The sequence below is a fragment of the Salvelinus fontinalis genome, chromosome 10 (genome assembly GCF_029448725.1).
Source record: "Salvelinus fontinalis isolate EN_2023a chromosome 10, ASM2944872v1, whole genome shotgun sequence".
NCBI lineage: Eukaryota > Metazoa > Chordata > Actinopteri > Salmoniformes > Salmonidae > Salvelinus > Salvelinus fontinalis.
Window position 1 is genome coordinate 24,174,673 of NC_074674.1, and position 15,562 is coordinate 24,190,234.

General features: G+C 45.1%; 1 protein-coding gene across 5 annotated transcripts in view; it reads left to right on the forward strand.

Annotated features, from left to right (window-relative positions):
- The window catches only part of LOC129863846 (voltage-dependent N-type calcium channel subunit alpha-1B-like), a 218,384-nt gene that overhangs the window by 111,133 nt on the left and 91,689 nt on the right, over positions 1–15,562 (forward strand). For 3 of the 5 annotated variants that reach the window (XM_055936175.1, XM_055936173.1, XM_055936174.1), the window contains exons 7-9: positions 9,015–9,130; positions 9,949–10,038; positions 11,813–11,902. In XM_055936175.1, coding sequence (XP_055792150.1) covers positions 9,015–9,130; positions 9,949–10,038; positions 11,813–11,902 — 296 coding nt within the window. The remainder of the gene's footprint in view (positions 1–9,014; positions 9,131–9,948; positions 10,039–11,812; positions 11,903–15,562) is intronic. The other 2 variants (XM_055936176.1, XM_055936178.1) reach the window with 1 other exon arrangement.

The following is a 15,562-nucleotide window of genomic DNA, read 5'->3' on the forward strand; positions in this document are numbered from 1 at the left end:
GGATTTCTGCATAAATTGGTCATAACATTTGATCTGATCTTCATCTAGGTCACAACAATAGACAAACACAGTTTGCTTAAATAACACACAAACAATGATATGTTTTCATGTCTTTATTGAACACACCGTGTAAACATTCACAGTGCAGGGTGGAAAAGGTATTTGAACCCTTGGATTTAATAACTGGCTGACCCTCTTTTGGCAGCAATAACCTCAACCAAACATTTTCTGTAGTTGCAGATCAGACCTTCACAACGGTCAGGAGGAATTTTGGACCATTCCTCTTTACAAAACTGTTTCAGTTCAGCAATATTCTTGGGAAGTCTGGTGTGAACTGCTCTCTTGAGGTCATGCCACTGCATCTCATTCGGGTTGAGGTCAGGACTCTGACTTGGCCTCTCCAGAAGACGTATTTTCTTCTGTTAAAGCCATTTTGTTGTTGATTTACTTCTGTGTTTTGGGTTGTTGTCTTCTTGCATCACCCAACTTCTGTTGAGCTTCTATTAGCGGACATTCTCCTGCAAAATGTTTTGATAAACTTGGGAATTCATTTTTTCGTCGATGATAGCAAGCTGTCCAGGCTCTGAGGCAGCAAAGCAGCCCCAAACCATGATGCTTACTCCACCATACTTTACAGTTGGGATGAGGTTTTGATGTTGGTGTGCTGTATCTTTTTTTCTCTACACATAGTGTTGTGTGTTCCTTCCAAACAACTCAACTGTAGTTTCATCTGTCCACAGAATATTTTGCCAGTAGCACTGTGGAACATCCAGGTGCACCTTTGCAAACTTCAGACGTGTAGCAATGTTTTTTTTGGACAGGAGTGGCTTCTTCCGTGGTGTCCTCCCATGAACACCATTCTTGTTTAGTGTTTCATGTATCGTATACTCGTCAACAGAGATGTTAGCATGTTCCAGAGATTTCTGTAAGTCTTTAGCTGGCACTCTAGGATTCTTCTTAACATCTCTGAGATAGTTGGGACGCTAGCGTCCCAACTGACAAGCACCCCCAACCCCCCCCTCACTGATTAGCATCGCGTCACAATTAAATAGTAGCATCTAAATATCATTAAATCACAAGTCCAAGACACCAAATGAAAGATACAGATCTTGTGAATAAAGCCACCATTTCAGATTTTTAAAATGTTTTACAGGGAAGACAAAATATGTAAATCTATTAACTAACCACGTTAGCAAAAGACACCATTTTTCTTTGTCCACCATTTTTTCTCTCCACCAGTAGCTATCACCAATTCGGCCAAATAAAGATATTGATAGCCACTAACCAAGAAAAAAACTCATCAGATGACAGTCTGATAACATATTTATTGTATAGGATAGGTTTTGTTAGAAAAATGTGCATATTTCAGGTAGAAATCATAGTTTACAATTGCACCCACCATCACAACTCGACTAGAATAAATACAGAGAGCAACGTGTATTACCTAATTACTAATCATAAAACATTTCTTAAAAATACACAGCTCACAGCAATGGAAAGACACAGATCTTGTGAATTCAGACAATATTTCAGATGTTCTAAGTGTTTTACAGCGAAAACACAATAAATCGTTATATTAGCATACCAAATATGCAAACGTTACCCGAGCATTGATTCAAGCCAAAGAGAGCGATATCGTTATCATCGCCAAAATATATAAATTTTTTCACTAACCTTCTCAGAATTCTTCCGATGACACTCCTGTAACATCATATTACAACATACATATAGAGTTTGTTCGAAAATGTGCATATTTAGCCACAAACAAACGTGGTTATACAATGAGAATAGTAGCCAACCTGGGCTGAAAATGTCGGGCGCCATTTTGGACAGTGATCTAGCGTAATGAATAACAAAATAACTTTAATAAAAAATATAGGGTGGACAGCAATCGAAAGACAAATTAGTTCTTAATGCAATCGCTGAATTACATTTCTAAAATTATCCTTACTGTGCAATACAGGGTTCGCCAAACGAAGCTACACGAAACAAAATGGCGGCTTATGCGTTTGACATTTTTCAACAGAATAACGATTTATCATCAAAAATAGTTCTTACTATGAGCTGATCTTCAATCAGAATCTTGGGCAATGTATCCTTTCTCCGGTCTAATCGTCTTTTGGGCGAAAGATGTCCTCTTGTCCTGTCGAAATGGCCACTAACGTTCGACCGGTACTGGAAACGTGCCCAGCGCTTCAAAGTGCATCACAAAGAAATGCCTCAAAATCGCACTAAACGGATATAAATTGCTATAAAACGGTTTAAATTAACTACCTTATGATGTCTTTAACACCTATAACGAATAAAAACATGACCAGCGATATATAAGTGGCTAAACCAAAGCTTGGAAGGAGGCCAGTCCGACGACCACTCTGCGTCGAGCGCACTGTTGAAAAGGACGTTCTTTCCGCTCCAGGGTCTATTTATAGAGCCCGGATTGCGCAATCCACTCCATTCAAAATCTCCCCGCTTACTGACATCTAGAGGAAGGCGTAGGCAGTGTTTGTAGCATCATAGCATTCACAGGGACTTATGAACTGACCTGGGAGCAGGGGCCAAGATTTCTGAAATCTCACTCCCTGGCAGGAAAAGTGCTGTAGAATGAGTTCTGTTTCACTCAGAGACATAATTCCAACGGTTATAGAAACTAGAGTGTTTTCTATCCAATAATAACAATAATATGCATATTGTACGAGCAAGAATTGAGTACTAGGCAGTTTAATTTGGAGACCAATTTTCCCTAAGTCGAAACAGCACCCCCTATATCCCAGAGAAGTTAACCTCAATGAGCATTCTGCGCTGTGCTCTTGCAGTCATCTTTGACACTCCTAGGGAGAGTAGCAACAGTGCTGAACTTTCTCCATTTATAGACAATTTGTCTTACCATGGACTGATGAACATCAAGGCTTTTAGAGATATTTTTGTAACCCTTTCCAGCTTTATGCAAGTCAACAATTCTTAATCTTAGGTCTTCTGGGATCTCTGTTGTTCGAGGCATGGTTCACATCAGGCAATGCTTCTTGTGAGTGTTTTTTATAGGGCAAGGCAGCTCTAACCAACATCTCCAATCTCGTATCATTGATTGGACTCCAGGTTAGCTGACTCCTGACTACTATTAGTCATTATTGGAGTCATTATCCTGGGGTTCACATACTTTTTTCAAATGTTTAAATGATGTATTCAATATAGACAAGAAAAATACAATAATTTGCATGATATTAGTTTAAGCACACTACTTGTCTATAATTGTGACTTAGATGAAGATCAGATAAAATTTGATGACCAATTTATGCAGAAATCCAGGTATTTCCAAAGGGTTCACATACTTTTTCTCGCCACTGTATTGGTTTTAATTGTGTGATGTCATAAAAAATTGTATGGACGAAATACTGTAACTTGGAAAGTATATCCCCTTTATCTGTCAAGTTTCCATCCAATCTGTTGTGCATATAATAAACAATGAAAGTATTTTTGTTAAGATATGAATGTGATTTTAGGAGGAATTAGAGAATCTATCTCCTATAAACTGTTCATTGTAAGTAGCCACTCCCTGAATGAGGTCAGAGAGCGTGTCAGACTGACGGAACAATCCCCTTTTGACGAGAGTGCATAAAAAGCATTGCCAACGAAATTAACATTAGACCAGGAAACATGAGGCGGTAGATACATGTTTGATAGGGTTGTAACTTTGAACCTCAACAGTAGGTGAAGAAATAAACTCACCTTATTTTAGACCAGAGAGACGGCGAGATGCAGCTCATGTCCATCGTGGTCCGAATCCTGAATGCCAACACAAAGAGGAAGAGGCGACAAACTCCTCTCTCAGACAATCACCTGTACAGCTGATTAACAGTAAAATGCCTCGCTTTTCAAACCATGCTACTACCCAAATCACTGTAGTACACTACTTTCATCACCCCACTGGAACCATCGGTGCGGCTGACTAGCTTCAAATAGCAGCTTTTGGAGTAAATGGATCAGAGTGAACTCTGTAGTTCTGTTCAGGACTACACAACGATCAAAGGCACCCACACGTAAATACATTCATGATTTCTTATTCATAACAGGCGTGGTTCGTGTGAAAACTATATGATTCATGTGAGAATAGTTCTGAAATGTTTCGACGATAATTGTTTTTTTCTCTCTCTCTCTCTCTCCCTCTCCATGTCGTGGTGTGAAAAGCCACCATATTGTAAAAGTCCGCTTGGGACCTTTGTCTCATGTATTAAGTGTGTATGTTATCCTGTTGTTATTTAGTTAGTTAGTAAATAAAATAATTAAACCAATTAAACCATAAATCCAGAGAATGCCAAACTTTGATGACAAAGTTTGGCATTCGCGCCACCTTCCTGGTCAAGTGAGCACAGCACAACAAGGTGTCCAAAATGTATTGTATGATGCTGCATAAATGATGTAATTTGCCAGGGAGATATGTATACTGTAGCTAAGAAAGTCATACTAGGTGTCTGTTGTGTAGTAAGCTGTTAGTAGCCCATGTGCTTCACCCAAATAATTTGGTCCCTTTTCTCCCTCTTCATTTTGCTTAATGTTCTGACTCGGGTGGTGCACATGTAGCCAATAGCCTGTTTTAGAGAAATGTAGTCATCAAATATTGTAAGAGCTTTCATTGTCTGCTTATATGCCCCCTGTATTTATCCTACGGTTCTGACTTGGTGTACAAGCAGAATACTGTAAGAATGTAAGAACGACCCATTTATGAATTCTGTCGCTGTACATTACACAAGTGCTGAACAAATAGTTATATTGACCATGTCCGTCCTAGCTCGCTCATTAATGTCTTAATCGAAATTACGGATTGCCTCTTATCCGCACATTGTCTACTTATGCCATAGTTTGTACATCTAAATTGTCAGTAGAAACCAGATTTGTTTAAGCAAGTCAGCCATATCAGCAATGCTTTTTTTAAAGGCAGGAAATGAGGCTTAATGACGTGTTTCGCTGCCAGACAAGGCTCTGCTGATAGCCAGGCGTAGCAGTGGTAAGGTGTTGGGACTGCTGTTGGGACTCTGCTGTTGGGACAGCTTTATGTACACCCTAACAGTTTGTGGGCATCGTTTGTAATGCTTGTTTAGTGTTGTGTTGTGTTGGGTAGTGGCTTTGCTGGCATGCATCTAAAAACATATTTTTTTAGTTTGCCCCACCAACATTTACATGCTTAAATCGCCACTGGTCAGCTGTTGTGGTAGATCAACAACAACCTAAGTGCTGGGAAAAAGTTGTTTGCTAGGAATGTCCAGAATATTTTGGTGTCTCATTCGTTACTCCGGTGAAGACAGTTGTGCCTGGATCCACGTTGGATCTAATATCACTAGCGAATTGAGGTTGATCATTTGTTGTTGTCTGCTTGATTTACAGCAGAGTCTCGTTAGATTTAACAGAGAAAGCGTCAAGGTAATGTGTTAATGTTTTCATTTGTTTTTGTGCCTAGGATTGGACACCGAGTCTACTGTGCGCAATTGTGTAGGATAGACTATTGTGCCAATGCTATTCCAGTACATTATTCTGGATATAATGACAAACAATTACATAGCCTACTGGGCTTATTCACAATATTATCTGGTAATGAAATAACATGACACATACATTTTGTTTTCCATGTTACACCTCCAAAGAAAAATACAAGGGGCTTGAAGTAGCCAACTTTAACTTGATTTTGGAGCTCAGAAATTCAAGTAGGCCTACTGGAATAGGCCTACCTTGAAAATGTGACATTTGCTGCTTGAAAAATCCTTGTGATTATTGTAGCGAATGTATAAGTTAACCTGCTCCCCTATACGTATCTGTGATATCATTTTTGATCAGTTTTTGTGAGTGATGTTGCCACTTTAGTTTGTTTCCTGCCACTTCAATTGAAGGGTGTTGAGTGTGCTACTCTGTTGCGGTAAAACCACATGTGGTTATTACGGCGGACGACAATGTCTTGTTTTGAATGCTTTGTACAAAATAATAATATGCAGTATGACAGGATATTTCTTAATCTAGCACTTTATTAGCTATATATACACTGCTCAAAAAAATAAAGGGAACACTTAAACAACACAATGTAACTCCAAGTCAATCACACTTCTGTGAAATCAAACTGTCCACTTAGGAAGCAACACTGATTGACAATAAATTTCACATGCTGTTGTGCAAATGGAATAGACAAAAGGTGGAAATTATAGGCAATTAGCAAGACACCCCCCAAAACAGGAGTGATTCTGCAGATGGGGACCACAGACCACTTCTCAGTTCCTATGCTTCCTGGCTGATGTTTTGGTCACTTTTGAATGCTGGCGGTGCTCTCACTCTAGTGGTAGCATGAGACGGAGTCTACAACCCACACAAGTGGCTCAGGTAGTGCAGTTCATCCACGATGGCACATCAATGCGAACTGTGGCAAAAAGGTTTGCTGTGTCTGTCAGCGTAGTGTCCAGAGCATGCAGGCGCTACCAGGAGACAGGCCAGTACATCAGGAGACGTGGAGGAGGCCGTAGGAGGGCAACAACCCAGCAGCAGGACCGCTACCTCCGCCTTTGTGCAAGGAGGTGCACTGCCAGAGCCCTGCAAAATGACCTCCAGCAGGCCACAAATGTGCATGTGTCAGCATATGGTCTCACAAGGGGTCTGAGGATCTCATCTCGGTACCTAATGGCAGTCAGGCTACCTCTGGCGAGCACATGGAGGGCTGTGCGGGCCCACAAAGAAATGCCACCCCACACCATGACTGACCCATCGCCAAACCGGTCATGCTGGAGGATGTTGCAGGCAGCAGAACGTCCTCCACGGCGTCTCCAGACTCTGTCACGTCTGTCACATGTGCTCATGTGCTCAGTGTGAACCTGCTTTCATCTGTGAAGAGCACAGGGCGCCAGTGGCGAATTTGCCAATCTTGGTGTTCTCTGGCAAATGCCAAACGTCCTGCACGGTGTTGGGCTGTAAGCACAACCCCCACCTGTGGACGTCGGGCCCTCATACCACCCTCATGGAGTCTGTTTCTGACCGTTTGAGCAGACACATGCACATTTGTGGCCTGCTGGAGGTCATTTTGCAGGGCTCTGGCAGTGCACCTCCTTGCACAAAGGCGGAGGTAGCGGTCCTGCTGCTGGGTTGTTGCCCTCCTACGGCCTCCTCCACGTCTCCTGATGTACTGGCCTGTTTCCTGGTAGCGCCTGCATGCTCTGGACACTACGCTGACAGACACAGCAAACCTTTTTGCCACAGTTCGCATTGATGTGCCATCGTGGATGAACTGCACTACCTGAGCCACTTGTATGGGTTGTAGACTCCGTCTCATGCTACCACTAGAGTGAGAGCACCGCCAGCATTCAAAAGTGACCAAAACATCAGCCAGGAAGCATAGGAACTGAGAAGTGGTCTGTGGTCACCACCTGCAGAATCACTCCTGTTTTGGGGGGTGTCTTGCTAATTGCCTATAATTTCCACCTTTTGTCTATTCCATTTGCACAACAGCATGTGAAATTTATTGTCAATCAGTGTTGCTTCCTAAGTGGACAGTTTGATTTCACAGAAGTGTGATTGACTTGGAGTTACATTGTGTTGTTTAAGTGTTCCCTTTATTTTTTTGAGCAGTGTATATTAGCTATACGTGCCATGTTCACGTGTCTCATACCATGATCACCTGACCATGACCTCACCACCTGGGTGGTCTTAACCAATCATAGCGCAGTATGATACGGCGGCAAAAAATGCATCCAATTACAATTCAGTATGTTTACACATATGAATATTACAGACAACAGCTAATGTTAGCTTAAACTTGGTTTCCATACAAATCCTTCCATTAAAAAAGGAACCTGGTTTTTGGTCACTTTCACATTATAAAAACAGTGATGGTGAGATTACTGCTACCGCTATTCATGGATTTATTATGTGTGCCTGCGTTGGCCACATTAGCTACAGAAAGATTGCCATGCCTGCATCCAATGTCTACATTATTCTCACATATTTTAGACCGTTAATAATAATTTGATTGTCAATGTCTAAAACAGGAATTATTCTAAAAGTGGTAATGGCCTACTTTTTCTTTTACACTTTTTTTCATGCTTTTTGTGGGGATGGAGGGGTTCTATATTAGGCCTTATGTAAAATTATATAAATTATACAATTGTATAATATGAGGTCCCTGAAAATTACAAATAAGTGTGTGAAAAAGTCCTTGAATTTGACTTGCCAATGTCTGTATGAACTCCACTTAAAAGATGTATAGTCCTAGGCCTACGGTATTGTATAAATGGAGTTATGGGTCAATTTAGCATATATTCACTTTTATTATTCCTCTAAGTACACATGGGGAAATGTTGATCCCAATGTCACACATTGGCCCCATTATTTATTGAATGACCGGGCAAAAAGGATCAGTGCAGATAGTCAGGGTAGCTATTGGTTAACTATTTAGCAGTCTTATGTCTTGGGGGAAGAAGCTGTACAGGGTCCTGTTGATTCCAGACTTGGTGCATCTGTGCCGCTTGCCGTGCAGTAGCAGAGAGAACAGTCTATGACTTGGGTGGCTGGAGTCTTTGACAATTTTTAGGACCTTCCTCTGACACCACATGGTATAGAGGTCCTGGATGGTGGGGAGCTTGGACCTAGTGATGTACTGGGCCGTACGCACTACCCTATGTAGCGCCTAGCTTTCGGATGCCAAGCAGTTGCCATACCAAGCGGTGATACAGTCAGTCAAGATGCTCTCAATGGTGCAGCTGTAGAACCATTAGAGGATCTGAGGGCCCATGACACATCTTTTCAGCCTCTTGAGGGGGAAGAGGTGTTGTCGTGTCCTCTTCACGACTATGTTGGTGTGTGTGGACCATGTTAATTCCTTAATGATGTGGACACCGTGGAACTTGAAGCTCTCGACCTGCTCATCTACAGGCCCATCGATGTGGATGGAGTGGAACACAGAAATTAACCTGTGCATTAACATGTCAGTTTAAAGAGTGTGTGTCTGTGTGTGTGCTTCTGTGCGTGTGTGTGTGCGTGTGTGTTCACAGGGAGTTTGCCAAAGAGAGAGAGCGTGTGGAGAAGAGGCAGGACTTTCTGAAGCTGCGCCGACAGCAGCAGATAGAGAGAGAGCTGACGGGGTACCTGGAGTGGATATGCAAGGCAGGTCAGGCTCACCTCCACTTCTTCAAAAGAATACAATATGTTGATTAAATTGTTGACTTAGTCTTACCTGACACTTCGTTATCATTTGTCACCAATTAGTAACAACACATATTTCAAAATGTTGTGGTGTGGTGCTGATTGTGCTAGTCTCTCTGCGTGTGCGTTTGTGTGTTGTTACTAGGTGTTACTATACACTGAGTGTGCAAAAAATTAAGAACACCTGCTCTTTCTGTGACAGACTGAGCAGGTGAATCCAGGTGAAAGCTACAGTATGATCCTTTATGGATGTCGCCTATTAAATCCACTTCAATCAGTGTGGATGAAGTGAAGGAGACAAGTTAAAGAAGGAGTTTTAAGCCTTGAGACATGGAATGCGTATGTGTGCCATTCAGAGGATGAATGGGCAAGACAGAAGATTGAAGTGCCTTTGAACCGGGTATGGAACGTTTGTTTTTTACGCTGCTGGGTTTTTCACACTCAACAGTTTCCCGTGTGTATCAAGAATGGTCCACCATCCAAAGGACATCCAGCCAACTTGACACAACTGTGAGAAGCTTTTGAGGCAACATGGGCCAGCATCCCTGTGGAACGCTTCAGACACTTTGTAGAGTCCATGACCCGACAAATTGAGACTGTTCTGAGGGCAAAAGTGGGGGGGATGCAACTCAGTATTAGGAAGGTGTCCATAATGTTTGATTTACTCAGTTTATGTTCTTAGGATGGTGGCAGGTATTCACAAGTATGTACAGTTGGTGTGTGTATGTGTGCGCGCTTGTGTGTGCGTGTCGTGGTGTATAACCCCGTCCTCTCCTGTTCCAGAGGAGGTGCTGCTGGAGGAGGAGGATGAGAACGCGGAGGAGAAGTCCCCTCTGGATGGTGCGTGGTACAAGAGGAAACAGAACCTCCCAGGTGAAAAGAGGGCTGGAGGTCTAATCTGACCTGCTTTACCATGGTACCCTACTGGGCTACCATGGTACCCTACTGGGCTACCATGGTACCCTACTGGGCTACCATGGTACCTTATGGTAAAAAAGGCACAGTCATGTATGATTCACAATTTCCATGAACTTGCCTCGCCCTCCATTTTCAGATCCTGACGATTTTGCACCATGTCTTTCTGTGGTGTATAAATCGCTCAATTTGATTCATGCCATATTCAGGGTTCCATGAATGTGGTCTGGTTCTCTTTCACCTGGGTTATAGGGTTTGATACACTGTTACAATGTGATAGAGTATCAGTGAGTGATTACTAAGGTCCAGGAAGACTGCTGTAATGAGATGCTTGTCTCATTCTGGTGTCTGCTGTCCCTTCACTAAGTCTTGTTTGTCAGTCTTTTCTCTCTCTATTTGCTCTCTCTCTCTCTCTCACTCTCTCTGTCTGTCTGTGTCTTTCTACCCCATATTTCTTATGCTCTCCCTCTATTTCCCTTCACTCTTCTTGTTCTCGCTATCTCTCTCTCTCGCTCTCTCTCTCTCTCTCTCTCATCTTTTCCACTCTTTCTCCCCATCTCTCTCTCTCTTCTCTTCCACTCTCTCTCTCTTCTCTTCCACTCCCTTTTTCCTCTTTTGTGTCATGGGCGGTTATCTTCTTGTTCTCTCTATTTCCCTTCTCTCTCTCTCTCGCTCTCTCTCTCTTCTCTTATTCTTTCCTCTTCTCTCTGACATGGGCGGTTCTTTCTGCTCCAGCTGGAGTGCAGTCATGTCCCTGCTGTCGCTCCACCCAGCCCCCTATAGCCTTATGTTGTGATAGGCCCATAATCTCATACAATTAGGTCTGGTGTGGGAGCCAGGGTTAATTAGGGGGATTTAGAGGGATGTCTTGATTGGATTAGGGTTGTACAATACACGCGCGCGCGCGCGTGCGCACACACAAACACACACACACACAATCATGCATGTACACAGACACACACGCACACTTCTCAGGTTAGATGACAGTACCGCTTGTCTAAATGACAGTACCTGCCTTCCTTCATTTAATAAATGAGTTACATGCTTGGGATTAAAACGATTGAGCTCACTGCCAGAGAAATGCCACTCAATGTGTTGTTAGAGCTGAAAATGTCAATTTGACTAAATGATGTTGAATGGCAGGTGAGGGAATTGGCCAGAATGCCAAACATTTCTGACAGAGTGATGATAGCTTAAAGGGATGGAGAGAAATGAAAGGATGGATTTATAGGAGAAGATACAAATGTTGGAGCATTCTCAATCTGTCCATCGTTCCACGAAACACAGTATCAGTTCTCTCTGTTTCACAATCGACTCATAACTCTCCAGATTATTGAGCTACTGCTCCGATCCTCATTCACAGAGAACATAAGCAGAGCTGGTTTTGCCTCAGAGCAAAGCATTGAGGAGGACCTCTAAATTCTAGAAGGGCTGTAAAGTCTTAGAAAAGCCCCGTCTTTTGTGACATTGAAGGTCACGTGATGATCACATTCATGCGTGGCCGTTTTCCATTCCAAGGCTGCATGAATTGAAGCGGAAGGCAGAATTGGAGAATGAAAAATGTGATTGATGCCCACTATTCATAGCATCCAACTAGCTCACACAGGGGGGGGGCTGTGTGTGTATGCGCATGCACACGTGTTTGTGCGTGTGTGTGCGTGCCTGCACGTATTTGTGTATGTGTGTGTACATATCCTTACTCCTGCCTCTCTGCTGTGCTGTGTGTGTGCAGTGTTGAAACGAGGCAAGGTCAAGAAGAGTAAGAAAGACCTGATCGGTGCTGAGGAGGGAGAGGATCACTTTACTGACATGTCCTCTGTCGGTAAGACTCAACCGTCCTGTACTCTTATCTGACTGACCAGACTCAACTGTCTGACTGACCCAGGGTTGCCATGTCTGCGGTTTTCTTGCCAAATTGGGCTACTTTGAAAACCGATGTCGCGGGTGAAAATCTATTGGTCGTGGGTTGCGGGTTTATGGGCTACTTCTAAATTGTACTGCGACCGCCATGCCATTTCTCTTCAAAAATATATGTATATATTTCACTGGGACCAGCTGCTGCTGATTATCAGGCAGTGAGCAGGCTTACTGAGTGAGTGAGTGAGTGAGTGAGTGAGTTTGAGTGGTGGGGAGGGCTGGATGGGTGTGTGTGTGTGTGTGTTTTGAGAGCACGGGTTGAGAGAGCGCTGCAGCAGGCAGTCACTTACGGAGAAAAAGCAGCATGCACACAGGTCATGACACCTATTTACCAGTTGTATGTAGGCTATTTAGATTGTCATTATGTAGACACCTATTTCCATCCCTTTTTCCTTAAAATATATTAACTCGCTAGAACTGATATAATGATGACAAGCACTGGAAAACAACTTTAGGCGCACTAGAATGCTTTAGATACATTCTAAATGACCTTGGATTAAAGTAAACTGCATTCTAAAGTCAACTTTTCTAATGGGAAACCGTATCAAGCAAAGGGTTTTACGCATGCTCAGTTCTTGGAATTTATGGAACTCCCTTGGGTGCTTCTGTTATGGGAAAAAGTTCACAATGATACTGACATGGAGAATGATACATTTGCATCTGTTGGCCATCAAGTAGGATTCATTTCAATGCCATTGTAGGCTATTGTAGTCGACCATTTGATACAATAAATATGCTGAAATGGTGATATCACTGGAGTCATTGCAAAGCAAGTTGTGCTACTTGTGTAGCCTACCTGGAGCTAGAAAACGGATTTAATAACTAGCCTATAACTTCAGTTTGTTGTTGTAGCCTTGTGTTATTATGCAATTATTAATGGCCATGTTTAGTTGGGCTAATGAAATTAGAACTTATCAATTGTGATCATGATCACAGCTCTATCGCAAATGTATCATTCTCCATATTTAATGTCAGTTTCATTGTGGAATTTCCCTGAAATGAGATGGCCTACCAGGGTGTAAGGGCTGTCGCTCTCCTCATCCTCGGACGAGGAGAGGAGAGAAGGATCATCAGACCAAAATGCAGCATTAGGGAAATAAGCCATCTTTTATTTAACACGACGATGGCAACACGAAAAAACAAAACACTTTCAAAAATACAAAACAAGAAAACGACGTAGACGAAAAAACCTGAACATGAACTTCACTTAACTAAAACGTAAAACTCACGGACAGGAACAGACTACATCGAAACGAAACGAACAACCGAACAGTCCCGTATGGTGCAAGACATAACACAGATACGGAAGACAATCACCCACCAACAAACAGTGAGAACACCCTACCTAAATATGACTCTTAATTAGAGGAGAACGCAAAACACCTGCCTCTAATTAAGAGCCATACCAGGCAACCAAAACCAACATAGAAACAGATAACATAGACTGCCCACCCAAAACACATGCCCTGACCATAAACACATACAAAAACAACATAAAACAGGTCAGGACCGTTACAGAACCCCCCCCTCAAGGTGCGAACGCCGGGCGCACCAGCACAAAGTCCAGGGGAGGGTCTGGGTGGGCAGTTGACCACGGTGGTGGCTCAGGCTCTGGACGCTGTCCCCACACCACCATAGTCACTCCCCGCTTCTGTCTTCCCCTCCCAATGACCACCCTAAAACTAACATCCCCTAAATAAACGGCCAGCACCGGGACAAGGGGCAGCACCGGGACAAGGGGCAGCACCGGGACAAGGGGTAGCACCGGGACAAGGGGCAGCACCGGGACAAGGGGCAGCACCAGGATAAGGGGCAGCACCAGGATAAAGACCAGCACCGGGATAAGGGGCAGCACCGGGACAAGGGGCAGCACCGGGATAAGGGGCAGCACCGGGATAAGGGGCAGCACCGGGACAAGGGGCAGGTCCCGGCTGAGATACTCTGGCAGATCCCGGCTGAGGGACTCTGGCAGGTCCCGGCTGAGGGACTCTGGCAGGTCCCGGCTGAGGGACTCTGGCAGGTCCCGGCTGAGGGACTCTGGCAGGTCCCGGCTGAGGGACTCTGGCAGGTCCCGGCTGAGGGACTCTGGCAGGTCCCGGCTGGACGGCTCTGGCAGGTCCCGGCTGGACGGCTCTGGCAGGCCCCGGCTGGACGGCTCTGGCAGGCCCCGGCTGGACGGCTCTGGCAGGCCCCGGCTGGACGGCTCTGGCAGGCCCCGGCTGGACGGCTCTGGCAGGCCCCGGCTGGACGGCTCTGGCAGGTCCCGGCTGGACGGCTCTGGCAGGTCATAGCAGGACGGCTCTGGCAGGTCATAGCAGGACGGCTCTGGCAGGTCATAGCAGGACGGCTCTGGCAGGTCATAGCAGGACGGCTCTGGCAGGTCATAGCAGGACGGCTCTGGCAGGTCATAGCAGGACGGCTCTGGCAGGTCATAGCAGGACGGCTCTGGCTGGTCATGGCAGGACGGCTCTGTAGGGAGGAGAAGGAGAGACAGCCTGGTGCGTGGTCTAGGCACTGGCTGCGCTGGAGAGGAGGAAACAGCAGGAGAGAGAACCCGGAGAGACAGCCTGGTACGGGGGGCTGCCACCGGAGGACTGGTACATGGAGGTGGCACCGGGTCTACCGGACCGTGAAGGAAGACACGTGCTCTTGAGCACCGAGCCTGCCCAACCTTACCAGGTTGAATGGTGCCCGTAGCCCTGCCAGTGCGGCGAGGTGGAATAGCCCGCACTGGGCTATACTGGCAAACCGGGGACACCACTCGTAAGGCTGGTGCCATGTATGCCGGCCCGAGGAGACGCACTGGTGGCCAGATGCGTTGGGCCGGCTTCATGACATCCAGCTCGATGCCCAACTTAGCCCTCCCAGTGCGGCAAGGTGAATAGCCCGCACTGGGCTAAGCACGCGTACTGGGGACACCGTGCGCTTTACCGCATAACACGGTACCTTACCAGTACGACGCCTTCTACCTCCACGGTAAGCACGGGGAGTTGGCTCGGGTATCCTACCCGGCTTTGCCACACTCCTCGTGTGCCACACTCCTCGTGTGCCCCCCCCCCAAGAAATTTTTGGGTCTGACTCACGGGCTCCCAACCGCGTCGCCGCGCTGCCTCCTCATACCAGCGCCTCTCAGCCTTCGCTGCTTCCAACTCCTCCTTGGGACGGCGATATTCCCCTGGCTGAGCCCAAGGTCCTCTACCGTCCAGGATCTCCTCCCAAGTCCAGGAGTCCTTATTGCTCTGTTGAGCACTCCCTTGCCGCTTGGTCCTAGTTTGGTGGGTGATTCTGTAAGGGCTGTCGCTCTCCTCATCCTCGGACGAGGAGAGGAGAGAAGGATCATCAGACCAAAATGCAGCATTAGGGAAATAAGCCATCTTTTAATTAACACGACGATGGCAACACGAAAAAACAAAACACTTTCAAAAATACAAAACAAGAAAACGACGTAGACGAAAAAACCTGAACATGAACTTCACTTAACTAAAACGTAAAACTCACGGACAGGAACAGACTACATCGAAACGAAACGAACAACCGAACAGTCCCGTATGGTGCAAGACATAAC